At 39.6% G+C, this 27060-nt stretch overlaps 3 protein-coding genes across 4 annotated transcripts in view; all 3 read right to left on the reverse strand.

Annotated features, from left to right (window-relative positions):
• Positions 1-9204: 9204 nt before the first annotated feature.
• Positions 9205-27060, reverse strand: part of c22h20orf27 (chromosome 22 C20orf27 homolog) — a 39006-nt gene continuing 21150 nt past the window's right edge. For both annotated transcript variants that reach the window (XM_037759319.1, XM_037759320.1), the window contains 3 exons: positions 26528-26666; positions 22950-23075; positions 9205-9536 (listed from right to left, as the gene is read on the reverse strand). In XM_037759319.1, the coding sequence (XP_037615247.1) occupies positions 9436-9536; positions 22950-23075; positions 26528-26666 (366 nt within the window). In that variant the 3' untranslated portion in view covers positions 9205-9435. The remainder of the gene's footprint in view (positions 9537-22949; positions 23076-26527; positions 26667-27060) is intronic.
• LOC119481972 lies at positions 11596-17037 on the reverse strand. Its single transcript, XM_037759318.1, has 5 exons — positions 16793-17037; positions 16568-16678; positions 16326-16403; positions 15352-16218; positions 11596-12116 (listed from the first exon to the last, which is right to left on the reverse strand). The coding sequence occupies exons 1-5, from the start codon at positions 16872-16874 to the stop codon at positions 12073-12075; spliced, it is 1182 nt and encodes a 393-aa protein (XP_037615246.1). The 5' UTR covers positions 16875-17037; the 3' UTR covers positions 11596-12072.
• On the reverse strand, positions 12187-14085 carry LOC119481971. The gene is made up of 2 exons (XM_037759316.1): positions 13717-14085; positions 12187-13402 (listed from the first exon to the last, which is right to left on the reverse strand). The coding sequence occupies exons 1-2, from the start codon at positions 14060-14062 to the stop codon at positions 12339-12341; spliced, it is 1410 nt and encodes a 469-aa protein (XP_037615244.1). The 5' UTR covers positions 14063-14085; the 3' UTR covers positions 12187-12338.

A 27060-nucleotide genomic window follows, 5' to 3' on the forward strand; every position in this document is an offset into this window, starting at 1 on the left:
AAGTCCTGATACACTTTCACCAGTTATTTTAATTCATTTTTATTACAGATTTATAACTACAACAACTTGACAGACAGTGCTGAACTGCATCTCAAATTAATCTTCAGGTTTCCAGCTTTCAGATGATGTACACCACTTCTATGTGACATCTACCGTTCCCCCTGGAAAAGACAAAAACGGGTCTATTGTGGGTCTTAGAGGGTTAATATGCACAAATATATACACGGAACAATATTTAGGTATTAAAGAAACAAAATAACATGAGGAAGATAAATATAACAATTAATAATAGTCAGTTTAGAATTAAATCATTTGTGCCCAAAAAATAGATATAATATGACAAGGAAAAATGCCACAACCTTTGCTCTGATTGGTTGGACACGGACATACTTTGTGGAAGTATCTAACAGTACAACTTTGACATTTTTCAATCACATGAAAAATCACACTTTTATTAATAGTTTATTAATAGTCAGGAAATTTGAAAAAATTAGGAAAAATGTGTTTATTAAATGTTTTACATATGAAATATTTGTTTACACTGCATATGTGTGCATATCTTTGATATTCAACTTGTTATGAGATACAGCCATTTTATTATCATACTATATCTAGTATATTGATAAAAACAGTAGTCCCATGTGCCCAAAGACAAGATATACTATCATCAGAAAAACTCACTTTTCAGCCAAATGGTTTGACCAATTTTTTAAATGTCTTCACATTTGTGCTTTGGGCAAGCCCAGACAACACTTCCACCAAATGAAAAAAAAAATAATGCATAGATCAAGTATAAATAGTAAAAAAATAGCTTAATCTTGACCAGCTTCAGCATTATAAAATCCTCCACAATGAGCTCTACTTTATTTTGCTGATAGTACTTCTGTACTTAAATCAGGACTTTTACTTGCAACAGAGTGTTTTAACACTACTATTACTTTTACTTGATTAAAGGAACTGACTGCCTCTTCCACCACTAACAGTCGGTGTCCTCTTTGACCTCTTTGTCCTCTCTGTGTCCTTCTTAGTCACTTTTCATTCATTGTACTTCATGTTTTTTTTTAATCACTTCATCAGTAGGAGAGATGAATAACCACGTTTCCCTACTTTTGAAATGTTAACTGCCATGAGGAGATATTTATTAGCCTATAGGATAATTGAATTATTGTGTAGTTGTATGACCCCCATGGTGATCTGAAGCTTGAAACCACTGCAATCAGAGGGAAAAAAATATGTTTTTTTTTCTTGATGATGATTAAATCTAAACTCATTTCTCTAAACGTCAACCCTATTTTATTTGAATCATATTTCTGCTACACTCAAAATCCAAATTACACCACACTGATGCCTATAGCCAGAGTGAAAACCCACATCTATACTCTCTGCCTGTATTTGCCTGCAGGCCAAAAGGGAAAAAAAGAAAATATTTGCACCAAGCACTGACTGCCTCATCTCCGTCCCCTCCACTCCCCCACCCCCTCGTGTGCGGCTGGATTGCGGCCTCGTGGAGATGAACCTGATCAATCAGATCAATCAGCAGAGATTACTGTAATCCCAGAATCCCAGAGGTCAGAGGGAGGGCACCGGGCCACTCAGAGTTCACACATCCACACACACACAAGCTCCAGACAAATCTGTGCAGGAATGGCAAACACGTATAGGAGTCCTGTGGAAAGTGTGATTTTAATGGAAAGATTAATTTCAGATGATTTATTCAGCCTGGTGCTGCGTTCAGGCGCGACTCAGCCATCATCATTAAGAACTTTAAACATGCACTGTCTGCTTTTAAACATGCACTATCTGCCTTTAAACATGCACTATCTGCCTTTAAACATGCACTATCTGCCTTTAAACATGCACTATCTACCTTTAACATGCACTATTTACCTTCAAACATGCACTATCTACCTTTAAACATGCACTATATGCCTTTAAACATGCACTATCTGCCTTTAAACATGCACTATCTGCCTTTAAACATGCACTATCTGCCTTTAAACATGCACTATCTGCAACCATCTTGGACTCTAACCACTGGCGCACTTTACACTTACTTTACACTATACATCCTATACCACTTTATAGACTGCACATTTGTAAGTAACTACATTTATTTATTGACGGACTGTACAAACTATGTTCACCCATTCACTCTGTATTTTTTATATCTCTATTATTGTTTTTATAATTTTTGTATACCGTTACCTCTCCTGTGTTTCACTCTGTTTGCTGATGTTGCTGCTTTGACACCTGAATTTCCCTCTGGGGATTAATTAAAGGTTCATCTTATCTTATCTTATCAGAAAAAAAATCATGATTTATATCATAAAAAATGCATGTATTTATGATTTTCCAAGCCTTTATAAGAGGCAGTATTGCAAATTGTTTATTTTACGCACGTTATATCACACGCGTAAATTGGTTGGATCCAGTATGAATGTCGTATAACTGCTGCTGCTTTAACTAGAGATCCTGGAGAGAAAAAATAAATCAGGATTCAGGTGCGTTTACGTTGAAATACAAGCTTGGAAGGTGGAGGGAATGTAAAATTACACATGATGGAGACGCAGCTTTACGCACCATTTATTAGAGTTTATTTATTTATTATTAGTCTTTATGATAAAATCTCAGAAGGCCTCTTTAAGTTTAGATACAAAAATATCTTGATGTTTTCTTCCTTCACTCTCAGAAGGACAACTTTTGTTTACAAGCTGTTATTCGAACGTTCCTGGCGCGTACAATGTGCAACAATGTTGCACAATACGCGCGACATTCTATCTGCTATATGATGCAGATCAGCGCAATGCAAATAAGGAAACATATAAGAAAATTCTAGAATCTATTATTTCGTTCAACTGAACCACTAAAAAACAGGACCACCGTGCAGAACTGCACTTCATTTTAACGAAATGTAGGCCGTTTTATAAATATATGAATTGTTATTAGTAGAAAATATTTTTTTTGTAGCAACTAAGTGCTACTAAAAAAAAATCGTTTTTCAAAGTGTACAGGCAACACGTGAGTATAATAATAATACACGTATTATAGGAATTTATATTTACTAACCTTCAGTGAAAAATTCCGTTTCTGCCAGGTACCCAAAAAATACTGATAAAATAAAATTAATTTATCAGTATTTTTCAAATACATTTTATTTTATTTTATTTATATGTATGAATATATGATTATCCGTTTTGAACTTGTAAAAACGGATAATCATATATTCATACATATAAATAAAATAAAATATATTTTACTAGAGTATGTGTTGCATTAAAGGGACAAACTGTAGATTATTTGCAATAAAGGTTTAGGATGAATAATTGTAAAATCTTCATATTAATATTTCTCGCTTTTAACCACCTGCAGAGTTTAACAATATTTCTTATCAATAGGCTACAAACAGTAACATGTGAATTATTTAGACGCTGAAACGAGCTCATAGTTAATGCATGTTTACTCCATATGAATAACACTGTACACCACCACCAATACTACTAGGAACAATAATTAAACACCTGTTCTGTAGACAAATTAATAGTTTTCTTCACGATTTTAAAGCATTTTTTTTTTATAACCTTACACCTGCTCGTAGTGTTGTTATAAAATCATAAGAGCAAGAAATATACTTTACATGTGCAAGAAAAAGAAGCAAAATTAAAAAAATATTTCTCCTGGTTTTCTTACAGAATGGATCCCTCCGCAGCTCTGCATCACTACTCTTCTTCTGATGATATTTAGTTTCATAGAGTATTAGTAGTAGTAGTTATAGTAGTAGTAGTGGTAGTGGTAATAGTAGTAGTAGCAGTAGCAGTAGTAGTAGTAGAAGTAGTAGTAGTAGCAGTAGCAGTAGTATTAGTAGTAGCATTAGTAGTAGTAGTAGTAGTAGTAGTAGTAGTAGGATAGTAGTAGTAGTAGTATGCAGTAGTAGTAGTAGTAGTAGCATTAGTAGTAGTAGTAGTAGTAGTATGCAGTAGTAGTAGTATGCAGTAGTAGTAGTAGTAGTAGTAGTAGTAGTAGTAGTAGTAGTAGTAATAGTAGTAGTAGTAGTAGTAGTAGTAGTAGTAGGATAGTAGTAGTGGTAGTAGTAGTAATAGTAGTAGTAGTAGCAGTAGGATAGTAGTAGTAGTAGTAGTAATAGTAGTAGTAGTAGTAGTAGTAGAAGTAGTAGGCTAGTAGTAGTAGTAGTAGTAGTAGTAGTAGTAGTAGTAGTAGTAGTAGTAGGATAGTAGTAGTAGTAGTAGTAGTAGTAGTAGTAGTAGTAGTAGTAGTAGTAGTAGTAGGATAGTAGTAGTGGTAGTAGTAGTAATAGTAGTAGTAGTAGGATAGTAGTAGTAGTAGTAGTAGTAGTAGTAGTAGTAGGATAGTAGTAGTAGTAGTAGTAGTAGTAGTAGTAGTAGTAGTAGTAGTAGGATAGTAGTAGTAGTAGTAGTAGTAGTAGTAGTAGTAATAGTAGTAGTAGTAGTAGTAGTAGTAGTAGTAGTAGTAGGATAGTAGTAGTGGTAGTAGTAGTAATAGTAGTAGTAGTAGCAGTAGGATAGTAGTAGTAGTAGTAGTAATAGTAGTAGTAGTAGTAGTAGTAGAAGTAGTAGGCTAGTAGTAGTAGTAGTAGTAGTAGTAGCGGTGCTGTTGTGTCCAGGTTTAGTTCAGGACTCAAAGTGTCCCACATGGAGGAGAGAGCAGAGGACTCTGCAGAGTTTCTGTCAACTTTTCTTTGTTTCTGAACCCAGACACACACACGCACACACACACACAGTTAGTCGTGTTTATATCCTCCCAAACATAATTCAAACAGCCAATACTGAATTATTTTTGAATGTCACATATATATTTAACATTTTCATGGCATAAGTTGAGTGTTAATGGTGCATTTGGTGCTGTTTCATTTGCATTTTTCAGTAGTATTTATTGGCTGGAAATGAGCCAGAGAAAATCCACAAAGCCCGCACCTAATTTTTGTAGTTTACTTTGTCAGTAATGTTCAAATCTGAAAATAAAGTTTTAAATTTAAGCTTTGAAGCACAAACTCACAGTGATACTGTAATACCTCCTAATGCACTTTTGTCCCTAAATATTCATAATTATATTGATAATGTGGATTTAAAGGGCAGCAGGTCATGGAACAGCTTCAACTAAACTTCTTCTTTAATATCTAGAGATCTACACACAGACTGGTTAGCCTGACCTGGTCAACTGTTTAGTGTTGTTTTAGTAGTATTTTAGTGGAGGTAATACACTGATGTAAATCTCCAGTCAAGTGAAGGATGTAAAAGTTACTTTGAGTGAAGGTTTGTTGTTGCACTTTATCAATTTATGCTGTTTTTAGTGATCAGTTATGAGGCTTTTGTAAGCGCAGAGTAACCTCACAGATTTCACTGATCAGTGTTGGATTACTGCTCTATAATTACAATAGCATGTAATAATATTGGACACATTCTGATTTCTAATAAAATGCATTTTGTAACTAAAATTTCCTAAGCGAACCCAAATTATTATAGTCTATATATATATATATATATATATATATATATACTCCTTTATGAATCTTGAAAGCAATTATTCCCATCAACTATTTCTTAATTTTGCCATGTACAATACATCCATATTTAAAGCTAATCAAAGACTTTGAGAGGCAAAACATTTTTTTTTAAAGAACATTAACAGTTAATCAATAAGAAAGTATACGTTTTTGGAAAAAAAACAAACATGTTTTCTATGCAAATCTTTAAAAGTATATAGCAGCAAAGGAATCCACACTGGAATGAGACCATCAGAAAAATCTAGAAATTAGAAGGTACCATATACAGAAGTCTGATGTTTGCGGTAAGCTGCTAAAATATTTTTTTAATTGGTGTGATTTCAAATTTTTGTCTATTTTAAGTGAAATTTCCGACTTAAATAAATATTAAAAAAGAAACACAAGTGAAAAGGTACAGATTTTGTACCTCAGTCCGGTACAGTGACTGAACAGTAGGTTCAGTAAAAGTGTTGTAGAGTCTTAAAACTACTTGTTGAATATTAAAAACAGGTTTATTCTCACACCTCTGGGGCTGATTTCACACTCACAGTGCAACATGCAGTGTTTCAATAAGTTAAAATGATCTATTCGTTCTTGCTCTTTATACCAAACATAATTCATGCTCTGTTTAGACCAGTTAATCTTGTAATTTCTAAGAATCTGAAATGTTTATATTTTATTATTACTTTAATCTCCACATGAGAACATATTTTGTGTAACATCGGTGTAGCGGTGTAGACTGCTACCTAGTGTCCCTGCTATGAACTGACAGAAGCCGAAATAAGTACCAAAACTCAAACACACATTTTTATTCATTTTTGACATTATAAAGTACAAATCACACACACAGAAGACAGATATCAACAAATAAACTGCTACATTCTTGAAACTATTGAGCATTTCAGTTTTACGCTAAGAAGAAACAAAGCAGACTTTGACCTGTTACTCGCAAGCAAACATCAAATAAATGTATATAATCTGTACCAACAGCTTGTGGTCGACTATGAAGAGAAATTACACACAGAATAATTTTCTTTAAGGCTGATGTATTCAATAGGGTATAAGAAAAACACAGAGGAAATGTCAGGATCATGGCACTAATGTATATTAAGCAGATCAGGCCTGTCAACTCTCTATGATCTGCACTCGTACTGTGATGAGAGCGATGGGTAGAGGATGGATAAGAGAGACAGACACATCTGTCTGAGGCAAGCCGGTGGAAGAAGTGGGATTTAACACTGGAAAGACAACAAAATATGTGACCGGATATGCAGGAGATGGTAAAACAACATCAGAAAGAGGACGGTACAATGAAAGGCACTTTGCGTGGCATGTGTGTTCTGAAGGCTTCATGAATTCAAACACCCGAACTCTGCTGGACTGGCTGGAGCAAGTTTTTTTAAAGGAAAAATCCACCCACAACAAGATTATTCTTATTGTTGATTAATCTTATTGTTGATTAATCTAACGATTATTTTCTTTATTAGTTGATTAAAGAGACTGTATGTAAGTTTTTACACATATAAACAGTTTTAATTGTTTTTTTACTGCAAATATGTGAACAAGTTGTAACCGAAACTAAAAAATGAGACCTTCTGTGACATTCTGAGTTTACTCTATCAGCCCGTAGACTGCTTTTAATGTGACATTTTTCCAGGAAAATCGAACGGATGTGACGTCATGCACGTTCGCGAGTGCCTTTGCTCTCTTCAGCTCAGTTAAAAATTTTGTTTGGTTAGAAATGGAGTTCGCTAACGCCAACAAACAACCAGCCTCCACCACAAATCTGACTCTAGTGAAGCCCATCTTGCAAAAACAGGAATGTGACCGACGTCGGGGGGAAAACGAGGATCAAAATCAGCCGGGCCTTCGATTCATGGAGAGATCTTCGTTTGGTTTTGGGTATCAAAACTGACCAAAATGGCAAAATTCCTATTGGACAGGTAAGCTTACATTCCTGCCAAGCATGTGAAATATATATATATAGTGATATTGTGGTTTTAGCTGTCAATCACGTTCAGTCTCGTGTGTGTCGCTTCACTGTTTTGTCCGATGCTCGCTCGCGTCTAAGTAGTGCGAGCACAAGCACGAGCAACAGGACGCTGACTGTCGTTGAAGTAACGGCCACAGGTGTCACTGTTAACAAGCAATTTCTCATTCTTACATAGAGCCCCTTTAAGAGTTTGATCTGTTCAATGTCAGAGAATACAGAAAAAATGTCCAGTCTTCAAATGTCTTGTTTTCTCGGACCAACAATCCAAAACCCAGAAATTTAAATTAAGAAAATCCTCACATTTGCAGAGCTGACACCAGAGAATATTTGGCATCTCGGCTTGAAAAATGTCTTAAATCACTAATTTATTAATCAGAATAGCTGCACATTAAAGAGTAACTTCAGTATTTCTTAACCTGGACCGTATCTTTCCATGTTTTTGTGTCTAACTAAACTAATAGGAACAACAATTTCTGAAACTGGTCCAGTATTGAGGGAGAGCGCTGCAGATAGCGGCTGCTCACAGGCTGTAATATGGTGCTATTGGGGCAAGCTGGCTGCGTCATTAACGTCCACTAAAAGTGCTTGTTTTTGCCATGACAGGCTTTGATTGTTATTAGAAGTGTCTGACAACATTATGGAAAGAGTCTCCCTCAAGGAGAAGTCTCGTTCTGAAATCTGGTGAGGTGGCGTAGACACAATAACAAACAGACCAAGCGAAAGGTAAGAAAAACGTTTTATTTCTCTGTTGGGTTCTTTCCATAATGTTGTCAGACACTGTCGGCGGCAAAAATAAGCACTTTTAGTGAACTTAATGTTACATTGATGCTGCTCACTTCAGCTTTATTTATTACCCTTAAAAACGGCTTGTACATTTCTTTAATTCTGTGGAAAGTGGCAAAACATAACAACATGTCAAAAGTTTGGTAGCAGAGATCTAAAACACAGAAACTAAATATCTCATAATAATGAAAGACAAAGCGCTTCTTCCTATATGTACACAAATGTTTCATCATCATGCAGGGAGATCCATCACAGAAAAAATACCTCAATAGATTAATGCACATGTTTCTAAGTGTTATTCATGTTCAGTTTTTTCCCTCCTCTTTCTATTATTATTGCTTCCTCACCTAAATCTATTGAAATAAGTTCACACATGTTCTTTGGGATTTCCTGGGAAATACAGAAAAGATAGTATATAGCCTATATAACAATATAAGAGCACACTAGTTGGATTTTTCCTTTAAATGGAGAAATGTGACACTGCAGCAGTTTGTCCCCAAAAAGCCTTCAGATTGGATGAGCTTTACATACAGAGGTCTGCAGTGCCCCCTTATGGTTAAACAGAGACATTACAGGCTCAACTAATAAGTTAAATTCCTTCCCCCTGAATTGTGCAGATTTATATTTCTTCCTATATGTCAATTTGAAGCTACTTAATTAATAAAAGAGCCCTTGTTTATTCCCTCACCTATAAATCCATGTGGGATTCAGTTTGCACTTCAGGAAAAAGAGGGAACCGGAGGTGAAAATGGATCTGATGCTGCACTGATTTAAAGAGCGCTGCCGCCCTCCAGAGGTTCAACGAGGGAAACACAGATTACCAACAGAAATGGTGACAAAATGAAGAGCTGGAGGAAACTAGTCTGTTCAGATGTTGTGAAAAGTTGCAGCAGAGGAATGTTTTTTTTCACATGTTAATGTTCTCAGGACACAAACATCCTCTGAATCCAACACTGAACACTTGAAATGCTGTATGTACATTACGTGGCACTAAATCATTTGTGTGTACACTTTTTCCTATTTGGTGTGTGTTTAATGTGGGAAGCGTACACTTCTATGATGGAAAGTATGTGTGTGTGTGTGTGTGTGTGTGTGTGTGTGTGTGTGTGTGTGTACTTCAGGTGGAAGTGGAGCTTGAGCTTTAGTCGAATCCCTGCCAGTCGCTCTGTTCAGAGTCGTACTCCAGCTCCACCCCGATGCAGCGGACTCCCTCCAGCAGCATGGGGGTACCGTGGTGACGATCTAGATGAGAGGAAGAGAGAGAAAAATAAATTCACTACTTTCAAACCTTAACAAGCAATGGGCTAAAGACTTTGCAGTTGTCATCCATAGACATGGTTTATTTCAAGCTATGAACAACTCAGTTGTTCAGATAAAATGTGACATAAATAGTTGCACCAAGAATGAACAAAGAGAGCTAGAGAGAGAAGTTCAGACCCTGATGAGTCTGACGCTGTAGCAGGCTCAGTCTTAAAGCTAGAGTGAAGATACTGGTATCATATGAAACTATGAAACCTAACGAATGGTTGGTACCAACCATGTCATGTTAGCTTGCCGGGAAGGAGGCTGAATAACGCTACAAAGTTAGGCTAAATTTTGGTGAGTTAAAACTGGCATGGCCATTTTCACAGGGATCCCTTGACCTCTGACCTCAAGATATGTGAATGGTTCTATGGGTACCCACGAGTCTCCCCTTTACAGACATGCCCACTTTGTGATAATCACATGCATTTTTCGGAAAAAAACATGCAGTTTTATGCATGCAGTGCAATTGTGTTATTTCCGTCTATTCTAAAAATGGTGTATTTTAATATTTCTGCATACTGGGCTCCCTCACAGTGCTGAGCTGCATCTCAAATTAAGCTTCAGGTTCCCAGCTTTCAGATGATGTACACCACTTCTGTGTGGCATCTACTGCTGACCTGCTATCTCGCCCTAAAGACCCCCTGCTCCCCCTAAAAAAGACAGAAACGGGTCTATGTGGGTCTCTTCGGGACATGTAGCCTGCAGTAGCCTTTGAGAATAATATCAGCATCAAAACTCACAGTGAAAGAATGCAAGGATGAGAATGATTTGTCCTTTCTTTTCTCGCAGCAATAGCAAGTCTTGAGGCCGCATTTTGAACAAGCTGCAGGAAAAGAGCAACTGACTTTTGGCTGAGACGCAAATGAAGAGCGTGTTTCTCAAGATCTGTGAGGGTTAAAACTAGTTTCATTCTGGCTCCATTGAACCAAACAGAGTCACTTATTGTTAAATGAAAGGTTTCAGTCATATCAGTCCCACATTGCAAGATTATAATCCATGCGGTGTGTACACGGCGTAGGAGAAAGAACTGACTGGCTGAGACGCTCCGTTCAGGGCTACCCTTCCCCCTCCAACTGGAAGTATCTGCTTGTATGCAGTTCCTGACCCTCCCATGTGGAACACAGGAGCCTCCCATGTGGACGTCTCAAGTCCTAAAAGCTGTAGAGTGTAACGCAACAGATGATCACAGAAATCAGAACAGGAGTTAAACCTATTCACTCTGTACTGTTACGAACTGGTCAACCGCTTCAGTTCTCTGTCATAGTGCTTATGAACAAGGCAGCGTTGGTAAATAACACATGTAAGCTGAATTTAACACGTACAATGAACATGTTTTAACCACTTGTGATGCAATGTTTCGCAGTGGGACAATTTAAATCACTAGCGTAATATTTTTATATTTCACTAATCTGTGTCTTGCTCACTATTAAAATTGTTTTGTTGCCATAGAAACAGTCTCAAATGCATTGGTGGTTCAGTGGTAGAATTCTCGCCTGCCACGCGGGGGCAAGTCGCGTATAGGTGGCATACACTGACAGCCAATGAAATTGCAGACTTATTAACGCTGTCCAGGGTGCTGAAAACGCCGCTCTGGTCCAGCAGTTTTCTCCTGAATATTTAAGAATAATTATCTGGAGCAGGTTCGAATCCCACTTGGTACAAAGTCTGTGATACATTGTCAAAGATAATGAGCTATTTGGGAATCAAGAAATGTGAGCCTTAGTTTGTTATTTACTTCTTCTGATTATCATTAGGTAAGTCGCGTTTAGGTGGCATACACTGACAGCCAATGAAATTGCAGACTTATTAACGCTGTCCAAGGTGCTGAAAACGCAGCTCTGGTCCAGCAGTTTTCTCCTGAATATTTAAGAATGATTATCTGGAGCTGGTTCGAATCCCACTTGGTACAAAGTCTGTGATACATTATCAAAGATAATGAGCTATTTGGGAATCAAGTTTGTTATTTACTTCTTCTGATTATCATTAGATTAGACTAGTCTGGTTATATCAAGTTCTTGACTTACTTAAAGCTATTAACCAATTATATTACAGAGTTTTCTTCCTATGTGTAACATTTAAATTGCAATTACTTAATTACTTCAATTAGAGACTTTACTGTTCACTATAAATTATTAATTTATTAATGAGACATGTAGACATTAGTGAATGAAATGTATTTATTAACCACAACTGTAACAGTAAATATTCAACAGAGCCCATATTGCAAGGTCACACATATATCACACAAAAATGTAAGGTAAAGTAAATATAATATTGTATATAATAAATGTAATAATTATTTACATGAGCAAAATATACAGTATATACAGTGGAAACCGGTTACAGTGATCACGGTTACATTGATAAACCGCTTATATGGGGCAGTGGTGGCCCTCCCTCATTACCACCACTGAGGTGCCCTTGAGCAAGGCACCCCCAACCGCTCCAGTGGAGTTGCTCAGTGACCAGCAGATCAGACTGTGGTTGTACTGGGCAGCTTCCAGGTGTGAATGTGTAACTGTGTGAATGTGATCAGGGCGTTCCTGAAAAAGAGAGCATTGCCCTCAGTGAACCTCCCCCTGAATAAAATAAAGGTAAAAACAAATAAATAAAATATGGATCAAAAAGCTTGGGACAGAATCATTACTATGCAAATGCTGTTTAAATAATCTGCTTATAGTGATCAATTTGACCCGGACAGACGTGATCACATGGTAAAACACTCCCCCTCGCTGTCTCTCATTTTCCCCTTTCAACTTCCCATCTCTTTTTTTCTCTCTCATAAAAAGCAGACACCTGGAACTCCTTCCAGGTCATCTCCTTCTCCATGCCCTGATCTTTGTAGAGGGAAAAGACTTTAGCAGGGCAGTAAATGTACTTCCCTGCTATTCCAGGGAATCCAGTGTGAATGTGAGGACTGTTTGGGCCCTGTTTCAGTTCCATCTTACAGAACCGACACTTGCGACCTGTCTGTGGGGAGTCAGTCCTTTTCCTCTTCTGCTGTCCTCGCTCCTCCACCCTTTTTTTTGTGGCGTCCAGTTCCTGCTGGAAGAACTTTGTAGCTGCAAAGTCTTGAAAGGGCATTTTGGGGTTTGTCAGACCTTCAGCACCATAAGCCTTGAAAACTTTAGTGGAGCAGTAGAAATATCTGACAGGACCTTGCTGGAAGAAGAAGTGGATGGAAGAACCATCATTCTCATACCTCGACTTTGGCTGGCCACAGGAAAGACATGTTTTTGTGTGTGCCTTCTTTTGCTGTGGTTGTTGTTGCTGAGGCTGGTGTTGGTGCTGCTGTTGGATTTCCATTATGTTATGAACAATTTTCTCAATTGATGCTTGCGTTAGAGGTGTGGCAAGGGTCTGAACAGGTGGAGGTGGGTTAAAAACTGCAACAGGCATGGTAACAACCGGCACAGTGGTAGTCTCACTGCCCTCTGACAGAGAGTGCCAGAGTTCCTGCCTCTCTTGCAGTTTTTCGGGGCTGGTGTTTAAAGAGGAGCTGGTGTTTAATAATTTACTGAGGTGCTTTACGTACTGTGAAATATGTAGTTTGGTAGTTGGGTGGAGCATGCTGTTTGGGTCTGTACAGGTGTTGTGAACTAGAGCAGCATAGTCCTGGTCCACAAGCTTGAGCATGTCCTTCTGCCCACGGTGTTTGTTCAGCAGGTTGTCAATAACCTGCTTCATAGGGGCTGGCCAGCGCTTGTGGTCCAACACAAATACCCTCCCACCAGTCTTCACAGGTCCAGTGCGAGCTCCAGTTGGGGAGGACAGCAGGGGCAGAGACGGCGGAGATGTGGTTTCTATAAAAATAAAAGACGGAGTACAATAAATCATTCTGGCACACAGAAGGGGGAAAACCCCAATTCATACACTTGCATGGGTGAAAACATTTTATACTTTGTCAGATTTTTTAGATAATGGCTCATGGCTGACTGGTATGTTTATGTAAAAGTAGATTCATTAACACATCAAATAAGGCCCTCATATTGTCTCATCTCTAAGAAAAGAAAGATGCAACACATCTATTAAGGTATTTACTAAATAAATATGATTGAAATCCAGTTACTGATGCTGAAGTTTTGTCAAGTACTTTGTCTGTCTGTCAAATGTTTACCTGGCTCTGTCTGAGGCTCGGGAGTTGTACTTGGAGTCACTTCTGGTTTTACAGCAAGGTCAGCAGGAGGGCATGCAGCAAACTGAAACAGCTTCTGTGGTGCCATGGAGGATGACTGAAGAGGCTCAGACTGGGCAGTGAGCTGGCTGCTTTGCGGAGGTGGATTCCGGTCTGTGGTAGAGTCGGTCTTGCTCCTGTGCTTGTCCCAGTCTAGAGGAACTGGGCGGCAACCAGGCTCAACATACTCCAGGCCAAACTTCTCTCCAGTGTCTCTGTTAGAGAGTTGAAAAGCAGGATATTTCACGTGCCCCAACACCCGTTCAGAGACTGCATTGAGCTCTGCCATCAATGCTGGATCAAAGACAGCTGGGAGGTGGACACCTGGCTGCTTCAAGTCCACCAGACGCTGGTAATTCCACCGCGCCACCCCTGTCATCCCCTGTGCCTGAAACAGCTCTGTGGAGACACGTGTTCCAGTGACCCACAGAGCCTGGTGGAAATGGTATCCCTCCTGCTGGGATGTGCCTCTGATGGGGATCCAAACAGGAACTCTAGCACCTTCACCCTTCACATGATTCAGCTGCACTGTTCCTCCATGCCTGTACAAGATCCCACCCTCCACCTCAGGATCACTCAGGCAACCTCGCAGGATGTGCACACGCTGAATCCGCCATGTCTTCAGCATAGAGGGCTTGAAGAGAGGAGCACCATTTGGATCACACGTGAGGTGAAAGTGCTGGAAAACTCCCTCGACTCTCTTGATGAGCTCCTCAGGCAGTGGAATTCTGGTCCTGCAGTGCTCGCGAGTGTGTGGCTTTGTTGGGTTGGCAGGCTGAATTCCACAGAAGGCATAGGCGTCTTTAAGCCTCTGCAGGTCTTCCTGATCCACCACAGAAAAGGCTGCAGACAGAAACTGGGCAAAAGAGCTGTACAGAGGATGGTGCTCTGACACACACTCCCGGAGAAACCGCCTCAGACAGTGGAACAAGTCCAGCTTGATGGTCATGTTTGTATTGAAGTCTGATCGTGATGCACAGACGTTCAGCAGGTTACCAGAAGTGGCCTCAGCAACAATGGCATCAGTTGTCCTCCAAGCATCCCAGTTCAGATGCTCTCCTGCACAAGATTCTGCCACCTTAAATGCTGCACAGCAATCCCTGAAAGAAAGAATGGAGACAAATATAGCCATGAATGTTAAAGCAGTCATATCAATCACTATGTGCAGTCCAGTGTATTCACTCATGACAATATAATTATTCCTATGAGCTAAATGAATGCAAAGGGATTTTCTTTCATCAAACTGGAAATATGAAATATGAAAAGCAATGTAAGTTGTGATTATGAGCTGTTCATGTCACCAATAATAGAAAAAAATATTGATGATAACGTACCTGTCTACCCACTGGTATTGTGCCTTCTCTAGGCCTGCAGTGCTGTAGCGGTGTGCTAGTCCCTCGTACAGGGGCTTGAGGGACTTCTCTGTCTCAGACTGCACCATCACCCATGAAAGGATCATCCAGTTCTCATTCATGACCGCATATGATGACATGGTCCCGGATGAAAAGGTGACCTTCCTGGCAACTTTCCGTGTGTGGTCTGAGCGGAACGCCTGTCCAAAGGTGCCCTGCAGAAAGTTTTTGATGGCATCTTCCTGGTGTTGATACTCATGCAGCAGGCAGTCAGTCAGGTAGTGTGCAGACACAGAGATCCCGTTCCAGCCATCTGAATCCCCGTAGTCCCCGAAGGGAGCTGGCTTGGTTTCCTGTCTTATGAACTGAGTGATGGTTCTTTGGTCATACCTCCCTGCCTCGCCATCCATGGTGTTTTGGCAGCTGAGGAGGTAGGCCAGGTGAGCACGTTCGTATTTCAGGTGCATCATCTCCATGATCTGCTTTGTCATGTCGGTGGGTGAGTTACCTGTGCGTCTGAGCTCGTCCATGACCGATTTACAGATGGCCTTTTTGTAGGTCAGTATTGCTGGCAACAGGTTTGTGAACCTCTTTGGAAGCTTTTCCAGCCACAGTGGGTTGTCAGCATACCACCTCTTCCGGCAAACTTTGCAGCACAGCCTGGATGACAACAGGTAGTACTGTCCAGTGATGCCAACAATCACACGAGGCCTACCAACACCTGCAGAGGTAACTTGAGGCTGAGCACAACCTTCAATACATGGCAGAGTGTCGTTGTTCCTCAGCCTCGCCATCAAGTTGTCATTCTCTGGCTTCCATATGAAAAAGGGATGGAGCTGAAAGTACTTTGGGGATGGAAGATCAGAGATGCTGTCAATTAATTCTGGCTGGGGAGGGAGACGCCACAGTGACAGCATCTTCATGGGGTTGCGCACAGGAATGGAGCCTGGCCAGAGACCCAGGGATTCCAGCTCTGTCTTCATCCAGATCCTCTGCTGCTGTGAACAGTTCCACTGACTGACATCATGGTCATAGCCAGGAAGCTGTGGAGGAGGACAGCTGGGGACAGCTGATGGCCTGGGTAATGGCTGACCTGGTCAGGCAAGAAGAAAGACATAGCAAATTATTAAGATTGTGTGTTGACTTGATTCTATCTCTTTGACACGCACACAGCCAAATCAAGAACATTCAAATACTTACTTTGAGCTCTTGGCGGTTGCAGCGGCGGTTGAATGGGCTCTGCAGACGTCTCAGGAGAAATCGGAAGTGCCTCTGACACTATATAGAATATTAAACATTTCATTATTATTCACAGTAAGATAAATAAAAAACTTGACTATGACATTGTGCACCAGTATCTGATTTACATCAATGAGAACAGTTCCGATGGACACTACATATTGATATTTTTAAGATGCAAATACAGTTAAAATAATACACACCTGGAACAGTGACAGTTGTCTCTGTTGGCAAGGGTCCTGGTGTTTCTGGCATCAGGAACATCAGCTCCTGAGGAAGGGGCACAGGTCTCTTTACCATCGGCAGAGCAGGGGCTGCAAGGAGATAAGGACCACAAAAAGTAATCAATTATTGGTTTATAACGGACATAATCAGAGGGAATATGACAGAAAGGTTTAAATGGATAAAAAGAAATATAATGCATTTACCATCTACTTGTGAACCCGTCAGTTCAGTTGGTGTGGACAGTGTAGCAGATGGTACTACAACAGAAAAAATCTTGTCAGTCATTTATATTTTGACAATATAAAAAAAACTGGTGTTAGTAAAGGCATACATTATCCATCTTTTACTTCACCTGCTTATCTCAGCCTTATATAGTTAAACAGACTGTTTGTTACATTAAAGTATAAAGAATTTCATTCATACACATGCAGTTTAGTTCTGTATGGATAAATATTTAGTCAGTCATTACAATTTAGCCTAAGCAGGGGAAGCAACATGGCACACTGCAAACACATGCATACAAGTGTTAGTAACCACAGCAGTCCTATATGTATATACATATATATATATATATATATATATATATATATATGTATATATATATATATATATATTCATCATATAAGTCTAAAAACTGGAATAAAGAGTGCTACTTACCCTCGCCATGACTGGAATCAATTCATAGTCACTAGGACAACAAGTTGAACAGCAAAACACAAACATGACCAGAACATGGTCAACATGAGAAGGAACGGTTTATGTCATGCTTCGGTTTGGGATAAGAATTCATGGTCCCAGAGTCTCTGTCGACGACAGGACGTTTTTGTTTGGTTAAGAACCTCTTTCTGTTCCCGAAGCCTGTCGTCTGGCAGTTGATGCTGATGGTGCAGAAACAGCTGTAAAACACAAACAAAAACAATTAAATATAAACTATATAGAATACACAATTAATATTAAACAGGCTGAACTGTAAATTATTTTGAATCTTCAGGCAGTAGAAACAAACCAATATAAGACAACAAATGTTTACTCACAGCTCTGCACATGTTGCTTGGAAGGACAGATACCCAGCATCACTCTCTCCAGCTCTTCATCTTCATCCATCACTGTGATGCAAACAGACAAGAATTAGAATGTACTAAAAATATGGCTTTACTGTACTTAGGATAGTATGAATAAAATCACCACTGAAATAATGGAAGACGAAGTTTACTCCCTTTGGTGTACTAAAATACACTGGATACCATGACAGCATATACATTTTTTTGACAAAACAAATGGAAAACAAGACCCACCCATGGCTTCAGCAGGGGCCTGTGAGGCATGTGTCACCAGAGAGGAGCCAGAGGGGGAGGGCAGCTTCTTCTGCAGGTACACTTGTAGTTTGTGCATCTTTGTTCCTGGAGCACAGCTTTTCCTCATAATAAAGGCTGCATAGCCATCATCCCTGCTGTCCCAAATCTCTCTCCAGGTGCTTTTGGCACGAGAGCCAAAACCAACCAGCTGGTCATCCTCTGATGCTGCTGCTGCTGCTGTCACAACTGGCTTTTGTTTCTCATAATTGAGAAGAGACTGGATTTCTTGAAAGCTGAGGGCATAGCTCACAAATGACAGCAGGCTGTCCTTGCTGTGCCCCCCTGCCATGAACACTCCTGCAGTCTCCTCCTTTTGCTGGTTCTTGATTAGGTAGATGGTATACCCAATGTCATTTTCAAGGAGCCAGCGGAAGGACTTCCCTTTAAATTTCCCAAACTGCAGGATGTATTCTCCAGCCACCTCAGTTTTATCTGAAGCATCCCCTCCTCTTAAAATGATCACAGACAGTGCATTTTTCCTGACCAGCTCCTCCTTCACGGGTGCAGACTTGTCCTGTAGAGAGGGGTTGTCTTTAAGGAGTTTGGCTGCATCCGTTGGATCCTGACGGAGATATCCAAGTGGTCCCTTGCGGAATGTGACACTCATTCTCCCAGGGAAAAAAACAGTTTTCTGCATTTTACCTGTAATGAAGAAAAGCATATTGATCTATTAATATGTTATAGACAGGCATTGTTTTCATAACAAATGTTAATAGTGAGGGTCTCAAGGGAGAGCAGGAATTAGGAGGTTCACATCTCAGCTCTAGCCCCTTTACTGTCTACATATTCTCACTGTATTTATCAGGGTTTTGAAGAAAAAAAAAATGATATCAAATACCTTTACTTTAATATTACCTTTACTACTTTGTATAGTACCTTGATTAAGTGCCTGCCTTTGTGTATGTCTTAACGATGAGCTCTGGTTGTTGAGGCAGACTATTTGCACTTCAAAGATAGACCCCCCCCCCATGGGTTAAATGCTTTGAACTACCCATGGGAAAGAACTTGAAGGTGAAGGGAGCTCAGCCCCCCCACCCCCAACCAGTGATTCTGACTCAAGTAACACTGAAGTGTGAAGTGTCTTATCCAGCAACGCCCTGCATTCAATTCACCTTTCCTATCCCAAACAGACATGCATTAGACTATATTTGATATATTCTGCTTTTGACAAGCTCAGACAAACGTGGCCTATTTAGTATTTTGAAAATTGTAATATGGTATAGAAGCATATAATAAGTGTTAAAATTAAGCATGAATAGTACATTGTACACAACATGACAAAGTATGAAAAACCCTCAGAGACATTGGTTCTCAATTAATAAACAATATTCTGGTGTTCTCTCATTTTAACAGAGGTGGAAGAAGTACTCTGATCTTGTACTTCAGTGATAGTACTGATACCACAGTGTAGAAATACTCTGCTACAAGTAAAAGTCCTGCATTAAAAACCTTAAGTATAAGTACATGCTGTGACAACAGCAACGTTATACAACGGAGACTGAAAGTAGTCGACGTAGCGTTAAGTGCAAACACGACGACTTTATGATTCATATGAAGCTTGTTCATTTATCATTCTGTCAATGTGTGTATGTAAAGTAACGTTAGTGTGTCCAGAGTAACGTTATATCTAACCTTACTGCTGATGTAAGCTGCTGATATACCGTAGTTAACGCTACATTAGACATTAATGTTAACTAACAACGTGATGCTTTCAACCTAAGGAATGTGAAGTTTCGTTAGCTTGTAATTCATCCGAATATACCGCAGCAGCTCGACACAATAAACTGAGGAAACACGGCTAATGATAACTTTATAGCGCTCACACAAGCAAGAACGCGTCAGACAGCGCCAGGATACATTATAATAACATGTTGGTTCATTGTTAATAATGTTACGTTAGCTTGTAATTCATCCGAAAGTACCGCGGCGACACAATAAACGGGAGAAACACGACTAACGTTAACTTTATAGCGCTCACACAAGCAAGAACACGTCAGACAGCGCCAGGATACATTATAGTAACATGTTGGTAATCTTTATTTATCTAAATATAACTCACCGTTTGGCGTAATGTCCACACAGCGTAGCTCAAGCTCAAGTCGATGTGAAGTGTAGATCATCCAGACCAACAGTGACAGAGTGGCGAAGGAAACAACAACTCCTCTCCTCGGAAAAAGGGCGCCAAACAAACAATAGCGGCCAAAGATATATTGCATCCGTAGTGGTTCAGCACTACCATAGAGAATGAATGGAAACGTGTTTAGGGCGCTTTAGCTAAAGAATCCCCGGGTGCCGCGCGGGAGGCCCGGGTTCGATTCCCGGCCAATGCAATAACTTTACTTTTTCCCCCATATCCATCATGTAATAGACTGGAGGGAATGACTGCAGACACACATAAATGTATCCAATATAAAAAACAGTATTTATAATCATTAGGGCTGTAGCAAATGACTATATTCAGTATCAATTCATTATTTTTAAATTCATTATTTGGTCTTTGAATTGTCGATAAATAGGGAAATTGCTCTTTACAATTTCCCAGAGCCCAAAATGACGTCTTCAAATCAGCGTGTTTTGTTCAAACGACCATCCAAAACCTAAAGACATTTTATTTACAACAATATAAATCATAGAAAAGAAGCAAATCCTCACAATTGAGAAGCTGGAACTGACAAATATTTGTTTATTCTTGCTCGATGAAAGACTTGAATAATTAAGCGATTATTAAAATAGTCATACTTTTTTTTGCCAGTTGACTAATTGAAGTAATGATTACAACAAACACAACCTCAAAGATATTAACAGGCTTTATATAAGGCATTTATAATGACTGAAATGTTTGTTTTAAGCGTGTTTGTTTCAATTCTTTAAAACATTAAAACTTCTTGATTTCTTTTAAGACGAATATTGATTTGATTTCTTTGATGAAAAATCTGAAAGAAATTTTATATTTCTTAATTTCTTTTAAGACGAATATTTTTTTTTTGATTTATTGATTTCTTTTAAAGACAATTTTTTTATTTACATTTCTTGAGTTTATTTAAAATGAATATATGTAATTTTTACATTTCTTAATTTCTTTGAAGACAAATTTTAAAGGAAATTTATATTTTGATTTCTTTAACAACGGATTTAAAAAAAAAAAATCTTGATTTCTTCATCGCTCCCTAGATGCCATAACAGTTAGCACAATATCCAGATTGAACTCTGACTGGCCCGCAGCAGTATAATGTTACATCAGACTTATTCAGCCACTGATCCCAACGCGGTAATGCAGCTGAGAGTAACAGCGAAGGCTTAATCCTTTGATCTGGTCGCCATCCAGGCCTCAATTACACATCTGGACAGATGTTCAGGTCACGCTCTGTGAGTAAAAATATACCAACACAACCACCAATCATCCTAAAGCGCACACTATCTCTACTATATTTACGCTGTCACTAATGGAAACACACATATGCCCTCTTTACCTAATTCTCCATCTGCCGACACAAATGCCAGCGTCTAATTCAGTCTCACTGACACAGATTTAAGTGGAGAAAATGCAAATTAATTACAGGCTCTTCTCTGCCTTCGAAGAGCTTTACAATAGAAGAGAGCAGGACAATAATGTTGCAGTGTTTGTTACACCTGAAAAACAACTTTGCATTTTATAAAATACCAAGGATTTGAACTGAAAAGATCCTCTGCACAGAGTCACCAGCAGGTACAGAGTCACCAGCAGGTGGCGGTAGCACACAAGTGAAAATAGTGCCCTCAGTTTCTGACTTTAAAACTAGAAGAGGAAGAAATAAGAGACTCTAAAACTAATGGGCTTCAAAATGCTGATTATAAAAAAAATGAGATCCAATTAGTGTGAAAAAACTTGCTGCTCCCACGTTGACATTAAAATGTGCTCATTAAAAACTCTGGATGAGGACTCTCTTCTGTGGAAAACTACATTTCTAAAATACTATAAAGTATTGCTGAATGATAAGTCAATTATTCGATTAGTCAGTTGACAGAAAATGTATTGGCAGCTATTTTGATTGACATTTTTCAAGAAAAAAAAAATGCCAATGCCAACAGTGTCTTGTTCCATCTTCTTGATCGTATCTTTGGGTTTTGGAAAGTTGGTCGGACAAAAGAAGCGATTAAAAGACATCACATTGGACTTTAGGAAACTGGAATTGATTGTGAAAGCTTTTCACAATTGTTTCACATTGTATGGACCAAACGATTAAAGGTGCAGTGTGTTGGATCTGGCGGCATCTAGTGGTGAGGTTGCAAATTGCAACTAACTTAAACTTCTTCCGTGTGCCAAGCGTGGTGGAGAACTACCATGGCGAAAGACGAATGGCCCTACCTAGAGCTGTTGTAAGGGCAGCGTAGGCCATCTGTGTGTGTGTACGAGGGAAATGAGTGTTGAAGCAAGAGATAGAGAGCGGCGGCGGCGAATATGTGTGATGATGTGAGCGAATAAGTGAGCGAGTGGAGCAGAAGACAAAGTTTAGCTTTGAGGATATCAAGTGAATGTTCAGTGGAAGTTGCAGTTTGTGCAGAAATAAATGCTGCAGCTCCTCAACACCAAAAGAGGTTTCCTGTGTCTGGTGGCGGGAGTTAACTCCGGAGAGAGTAACGTTATTGACTCCGGCCCAAGCAGAAAAAGTCAACAGTGTTTGGTTTGTCCGTTATGGGCAACTATAGAAACATGGCTGCCAGCTCCGTGAAGAGGACCCGCTCCGTATGGAGATATAAATGGCTCATTCTAAGCTAACGAAATCACAGATTAACTGATTGTGAAGATAATCGTTAGTTGCAGCCTTACTATAAAGATAAAAAGGGCAGTACGATGTTGAGTTTTAACAGCAAAAACTACAGTTGTTTTATACGCAAATTGTAAATGTGCATAAAAACAGGCGGATGGAAACACTTTCAGTTCCCCATCTGTCAAAAACAAAGCTCCTCTAAAAGCTACAGTGTGTTGCAAAGATGATTATTGCGTATATCACTAAAGTCGCCTCACCCATGACTCTGGCGTGAACTCTGACTTTAACACAGACGTCCTCGTTGGTCTCACTCAGCAGCAGCACCTCCTCACACAGAACCCCCTCCTGCTGGGCCATGTACTCGCACGTCACCTTCAGACCTCCTGGGAAACACACACACACAGAGAAAAATACAAAAATGAAGAGGGGTTGGATTTCCTCACACACACGTAACACACTCTTTCTTTGTCTCTCTGCGTGAGGCGATGTTTTGAATATGGATCAGACTGATACTAGACGATCAAGAGAACAAAATGATGGTCACGAACATATTAAACATACACACACGCTTGAAACTCACACCTGTCGCTGTTAACATCAGCTGACCCAGCTCCAGACACAGAGTGTAATAAAAAGGGTGTGACAGTGAGCTCACAGTAAATGTCAATGACCTGCTTCAGTTACAGGCATTTAGTGGGCGCGACTCCCAGAAACATTAGAGGATCACTTTTGGCCCAAATCAGCAGGTTTAGTGGTGAGAGGGGAATCCATTTAAGACTCACACACGTGCAAAGTTTGCCATTTTATAGGTGTTTACAACCTCTGAGATCACAACGAGTGACGGGAATACAAGACAAACGCAGGAAAGTGTTTTGTTTTTATGATTTTTTTATGATTCCCCAGAGACAGATTGCTGCGCTAACGCTGTCTCGACTGTCTGTTCCTGTAATCCTCAGCCATCTGGTCCTCCACGCAGCCTGTAACAATGCCACTGAGAGTTAACTCGCAAAGTATTTCACATCAGGTCTGCCTGCAACACAAACAGGCGCATGCTAAACGTGTTTTTGCATTTGTATATTACACTGGATGAATGTTGCGTAGGATGTGGCTCAGGGAAGATAACTTGTGATACTGTTTGAGCCTAACCCCGAATTTCAAAGCGTCGAGTCGCAAAAGAGTGGCCAAACTCTGGCTTTGGCAATACTTTCGAGTATTCCTGATCTATTTTTCCATCAGCACTGATGCATATGATTCATTTACAACACGTTACAGCTTTCTCTGAGCCCGAGCAAAGCCTAATTATTACATTATTACACTAAACAGTAAAGAAAACTATATTTGTGTTCCACTTTTCAAAATGGAATCAATAAACAAACACGAATAAATGAAAAACATGCCATCGGAAACAATACTGTCAAAGAAAAAATGTCAGATAATGCTAAAATAAAGATAATATGATAATAAATAATAGGATAAAATAATGATAAAACTGTAAAATATGTAGTAAATTGTAATAATATAGTAGTAGTGATTATTGGCCGTCAACCTCTCGTTTACGCGCATAATATCGGGAAAAAAATAGACTTGAAGCCTAAATAAACGCTTCAGGTGGCGGTTATGCCCGGGAGACGAAGCCGAGACACGAGCCTGCACAGAGCTGGTGCAGACAGCTGCATGTCTGATGCCGTCTAGACGGGTTTTATTAAGAAAACTAATTTAAAGGGGATTTAAGTAATTAATGACATTTAAGAGCTGCGTTTGCAGCTTGCAGCAACATCCTCAGAAGAGCAGTTTGATGATAAATTAGAACAGAGATCTGACAGAAATGTCTACTGATCAAAATGCAACATACTGGAATTATAATACTGCTGTGTCATTTAGGGCTCGAGCTTACAGAGTGTGGGAGGATAAGATAAGAAGATAAGATAAGATAGAACTGTATTTATCCCGAGGGAAATTATTGTGTAGGAGTTGCAGAACAAAGTAGAGAATAGTGGAGGGGTTAAAGGTCAGAACTGGCCAGATAGATAAGCTTATTGCAGATGTTTATTGATGTCAACGTATATGTCCAGCCGATAGGTGACCAGAACTTGAAGTACAGAAATGCCAAACTAGGTTTGAGGTCATTTCCAAACAGTGTCATCGTTACATAGTTTGACCACCAGAGAGCGCTGGAGAGAGGACTTTTCAACTGTAAAATGTCCAGTTCAATTCATATTGTGGTCACAATTTTAAAATAAAAGTAATTAATGGGATCCTTCTCAATAATTCATGTTTATGCTTGTGTAAAAAATGACAATATATAGTACTATTATTGGACTGTATTAGGCTGGCTATATTACAAAGTTATCCTTAAGTATGGCATTTACAAATGACCTTATCCAGCTAGTGCAGATTATTATGGTCATTTTGCCTCTTCAACAGTGGTTTCCAAGACATTTTTTTGCAGCACAGACTGTTTTTTAATTAACAACATTGTTGAGGACTGTCTGAAGTGGGGGTATTACTAAAAGTGGTTTACAGATTATGTCTAACTTAAGTATTATTCTTATTATTCCGTGTGTTTTATTTTCCATCTTATGTTATGCATTATATGTTTAACATTTCATCTTATTTTTTTCAATCTTATTTTAAAATGCGTCACAGTTATTAGTCATCTGTTAAGCACCTGCCTTCATTAGCAGTTTGATTTATTCAGCCGCAGCTGGTTAAACGGGGGCAGAGAGACCAACAAACTACGCTCCCTGTCTGTCTTCCTCTAGAGTCCAACAATAAACAGTTCAGTGTTTGTCAGGCTTTAATAGAATCCAACGCACGCATGGTGTGAAGTCATTTTATTATATTTGTAGGAACCAATTATGCACATATTTATATTTGGTATAATTGTTTATGTTATCAGCTGCAGTAACGTTGTAACTGATTCTCAAATAAACCCTGGCTCCCTAGCTCCTGGGAGTACATTGAGTCTTCCAAAAAAGAAGGGTTGAAATTGATTGGAGCACGAGTCAGAACTGAGATACCTTGCAGACTAATGGTACGTGTCCACAGCCTCCGTCCTTTCCAAGCTTCCTATTAGCTGTGCAATGCATTCTGGTAGTGTGGCGGCACGATTCGAGAGACAGGGCGTCACGTTGGCCGCTCCTGGTTTGCATAAAGTTGAGGTCTAGGCTACTTTATGCAAATCAGGGGCGTCCGGTGCGACTCGCTGCCTCTGGAAACTTCCGAGAAACTTTTAAACAGTCGTTGATCCAAAATAAAGACAGATTCAGCACCTGCGTAGCTTATTTCTCGCGGAAAGTGTTTGTCCAATCAGGAGCCTAGTGCCTTGTGTCTAGTGGCAGCCCATTAAGCTTCCAATGCTGGGAAGCGAGGCGATCTCTCGCGTTCCAAGAAACGCCCCTTTGAACACGTACCCTTACAGTCCAACCGCCAGATGGGAGAAACTCGGGAGTTGATCAAAATGTTAAAATGCAAATCAGTTATTAGTCATCGGTTAAGCACCTGCCTTCATTAGCAGTTTTATTAATGTAGCCACAACCGGTTAAACGGGGGCTGAGAGACCAGCAAACTACGCTCCCTGTCCAACAACGCTGCAATATACAGTTCACTGTTTGTTCAGTATTAATCTCTTAATGGTGGTACTTCAGGGAAGCTTGATAAATATTGTGATAACACTGTTGACCATGATATTTAGCATGAAAATGTAGTAACCTTACCAGAGCTAATTGAGCAATAGAGGAGCAATAGAGAAGTTCTTTATATATTTTATATTTTAAAGAGCTTCTTTTAGATGCAAACTCTGCTGTGTTTATTCATGTTTGGTTTTTGATCTCACCCTCTGGTGCCGGTGTGATGTCAGTGATCCGGAGGTGTGGACTGGGTACTCGAGCCGGACACACATCCTTCCCCAGAGCCGGGACCTCGGGCAAGGTGAACACTATTTCATAGCGGTGCTGCGTCTTTAGGAAGCCGACCTGTAGAGAGAGAGAGAGAGAGAGAGAGAGAGAGAGAGATATTTAGGGAGCTGAAAGGGAAAGATTTAGGAGGGAAAACAATGGCTGTCTTTCTCTCTCCCTCAAACTTTGGACTAATCCGTCTGTAACATAGGGAGAGGGGTTTATAGAGAGGCAAACAGACTTTGGCATGGCCTCACATTGCATAGTGTAAGTCCATTACAGCTCAATAAATAAAGGATTAATGAGAAACATGGATAAGTAATTCTTATAAGCACTGCACTGTTGGGCTGAGTTTTCCTTGAGGGAGTCCTCTAATTTAAATCATTAGTTATTGCTCTGCTGATCTTAATCCCCCCTCACCTCTGCCAAATTGGCAATTTCAGCCTGATGGGAAATAAAAATGAATCACCTC

The sequence above is a fragment of the Sebastes umbrosus genome, chromosome 22 (genome assembly GCF_015220745.1).
Source record: "Sebastes umbrosus isolate fSebUmb1 chromosome 22, fSebUmb1.pri, whole genome shotgun sequence".
In the NCBI taxonomy this organism is placed as follows: domain Eukaryota; kingdom Metazoa; phylum Chordata; class Actinopteri; order Perciformes; family Sebastidae; genus Sebastes; species Sebastes umbrosus.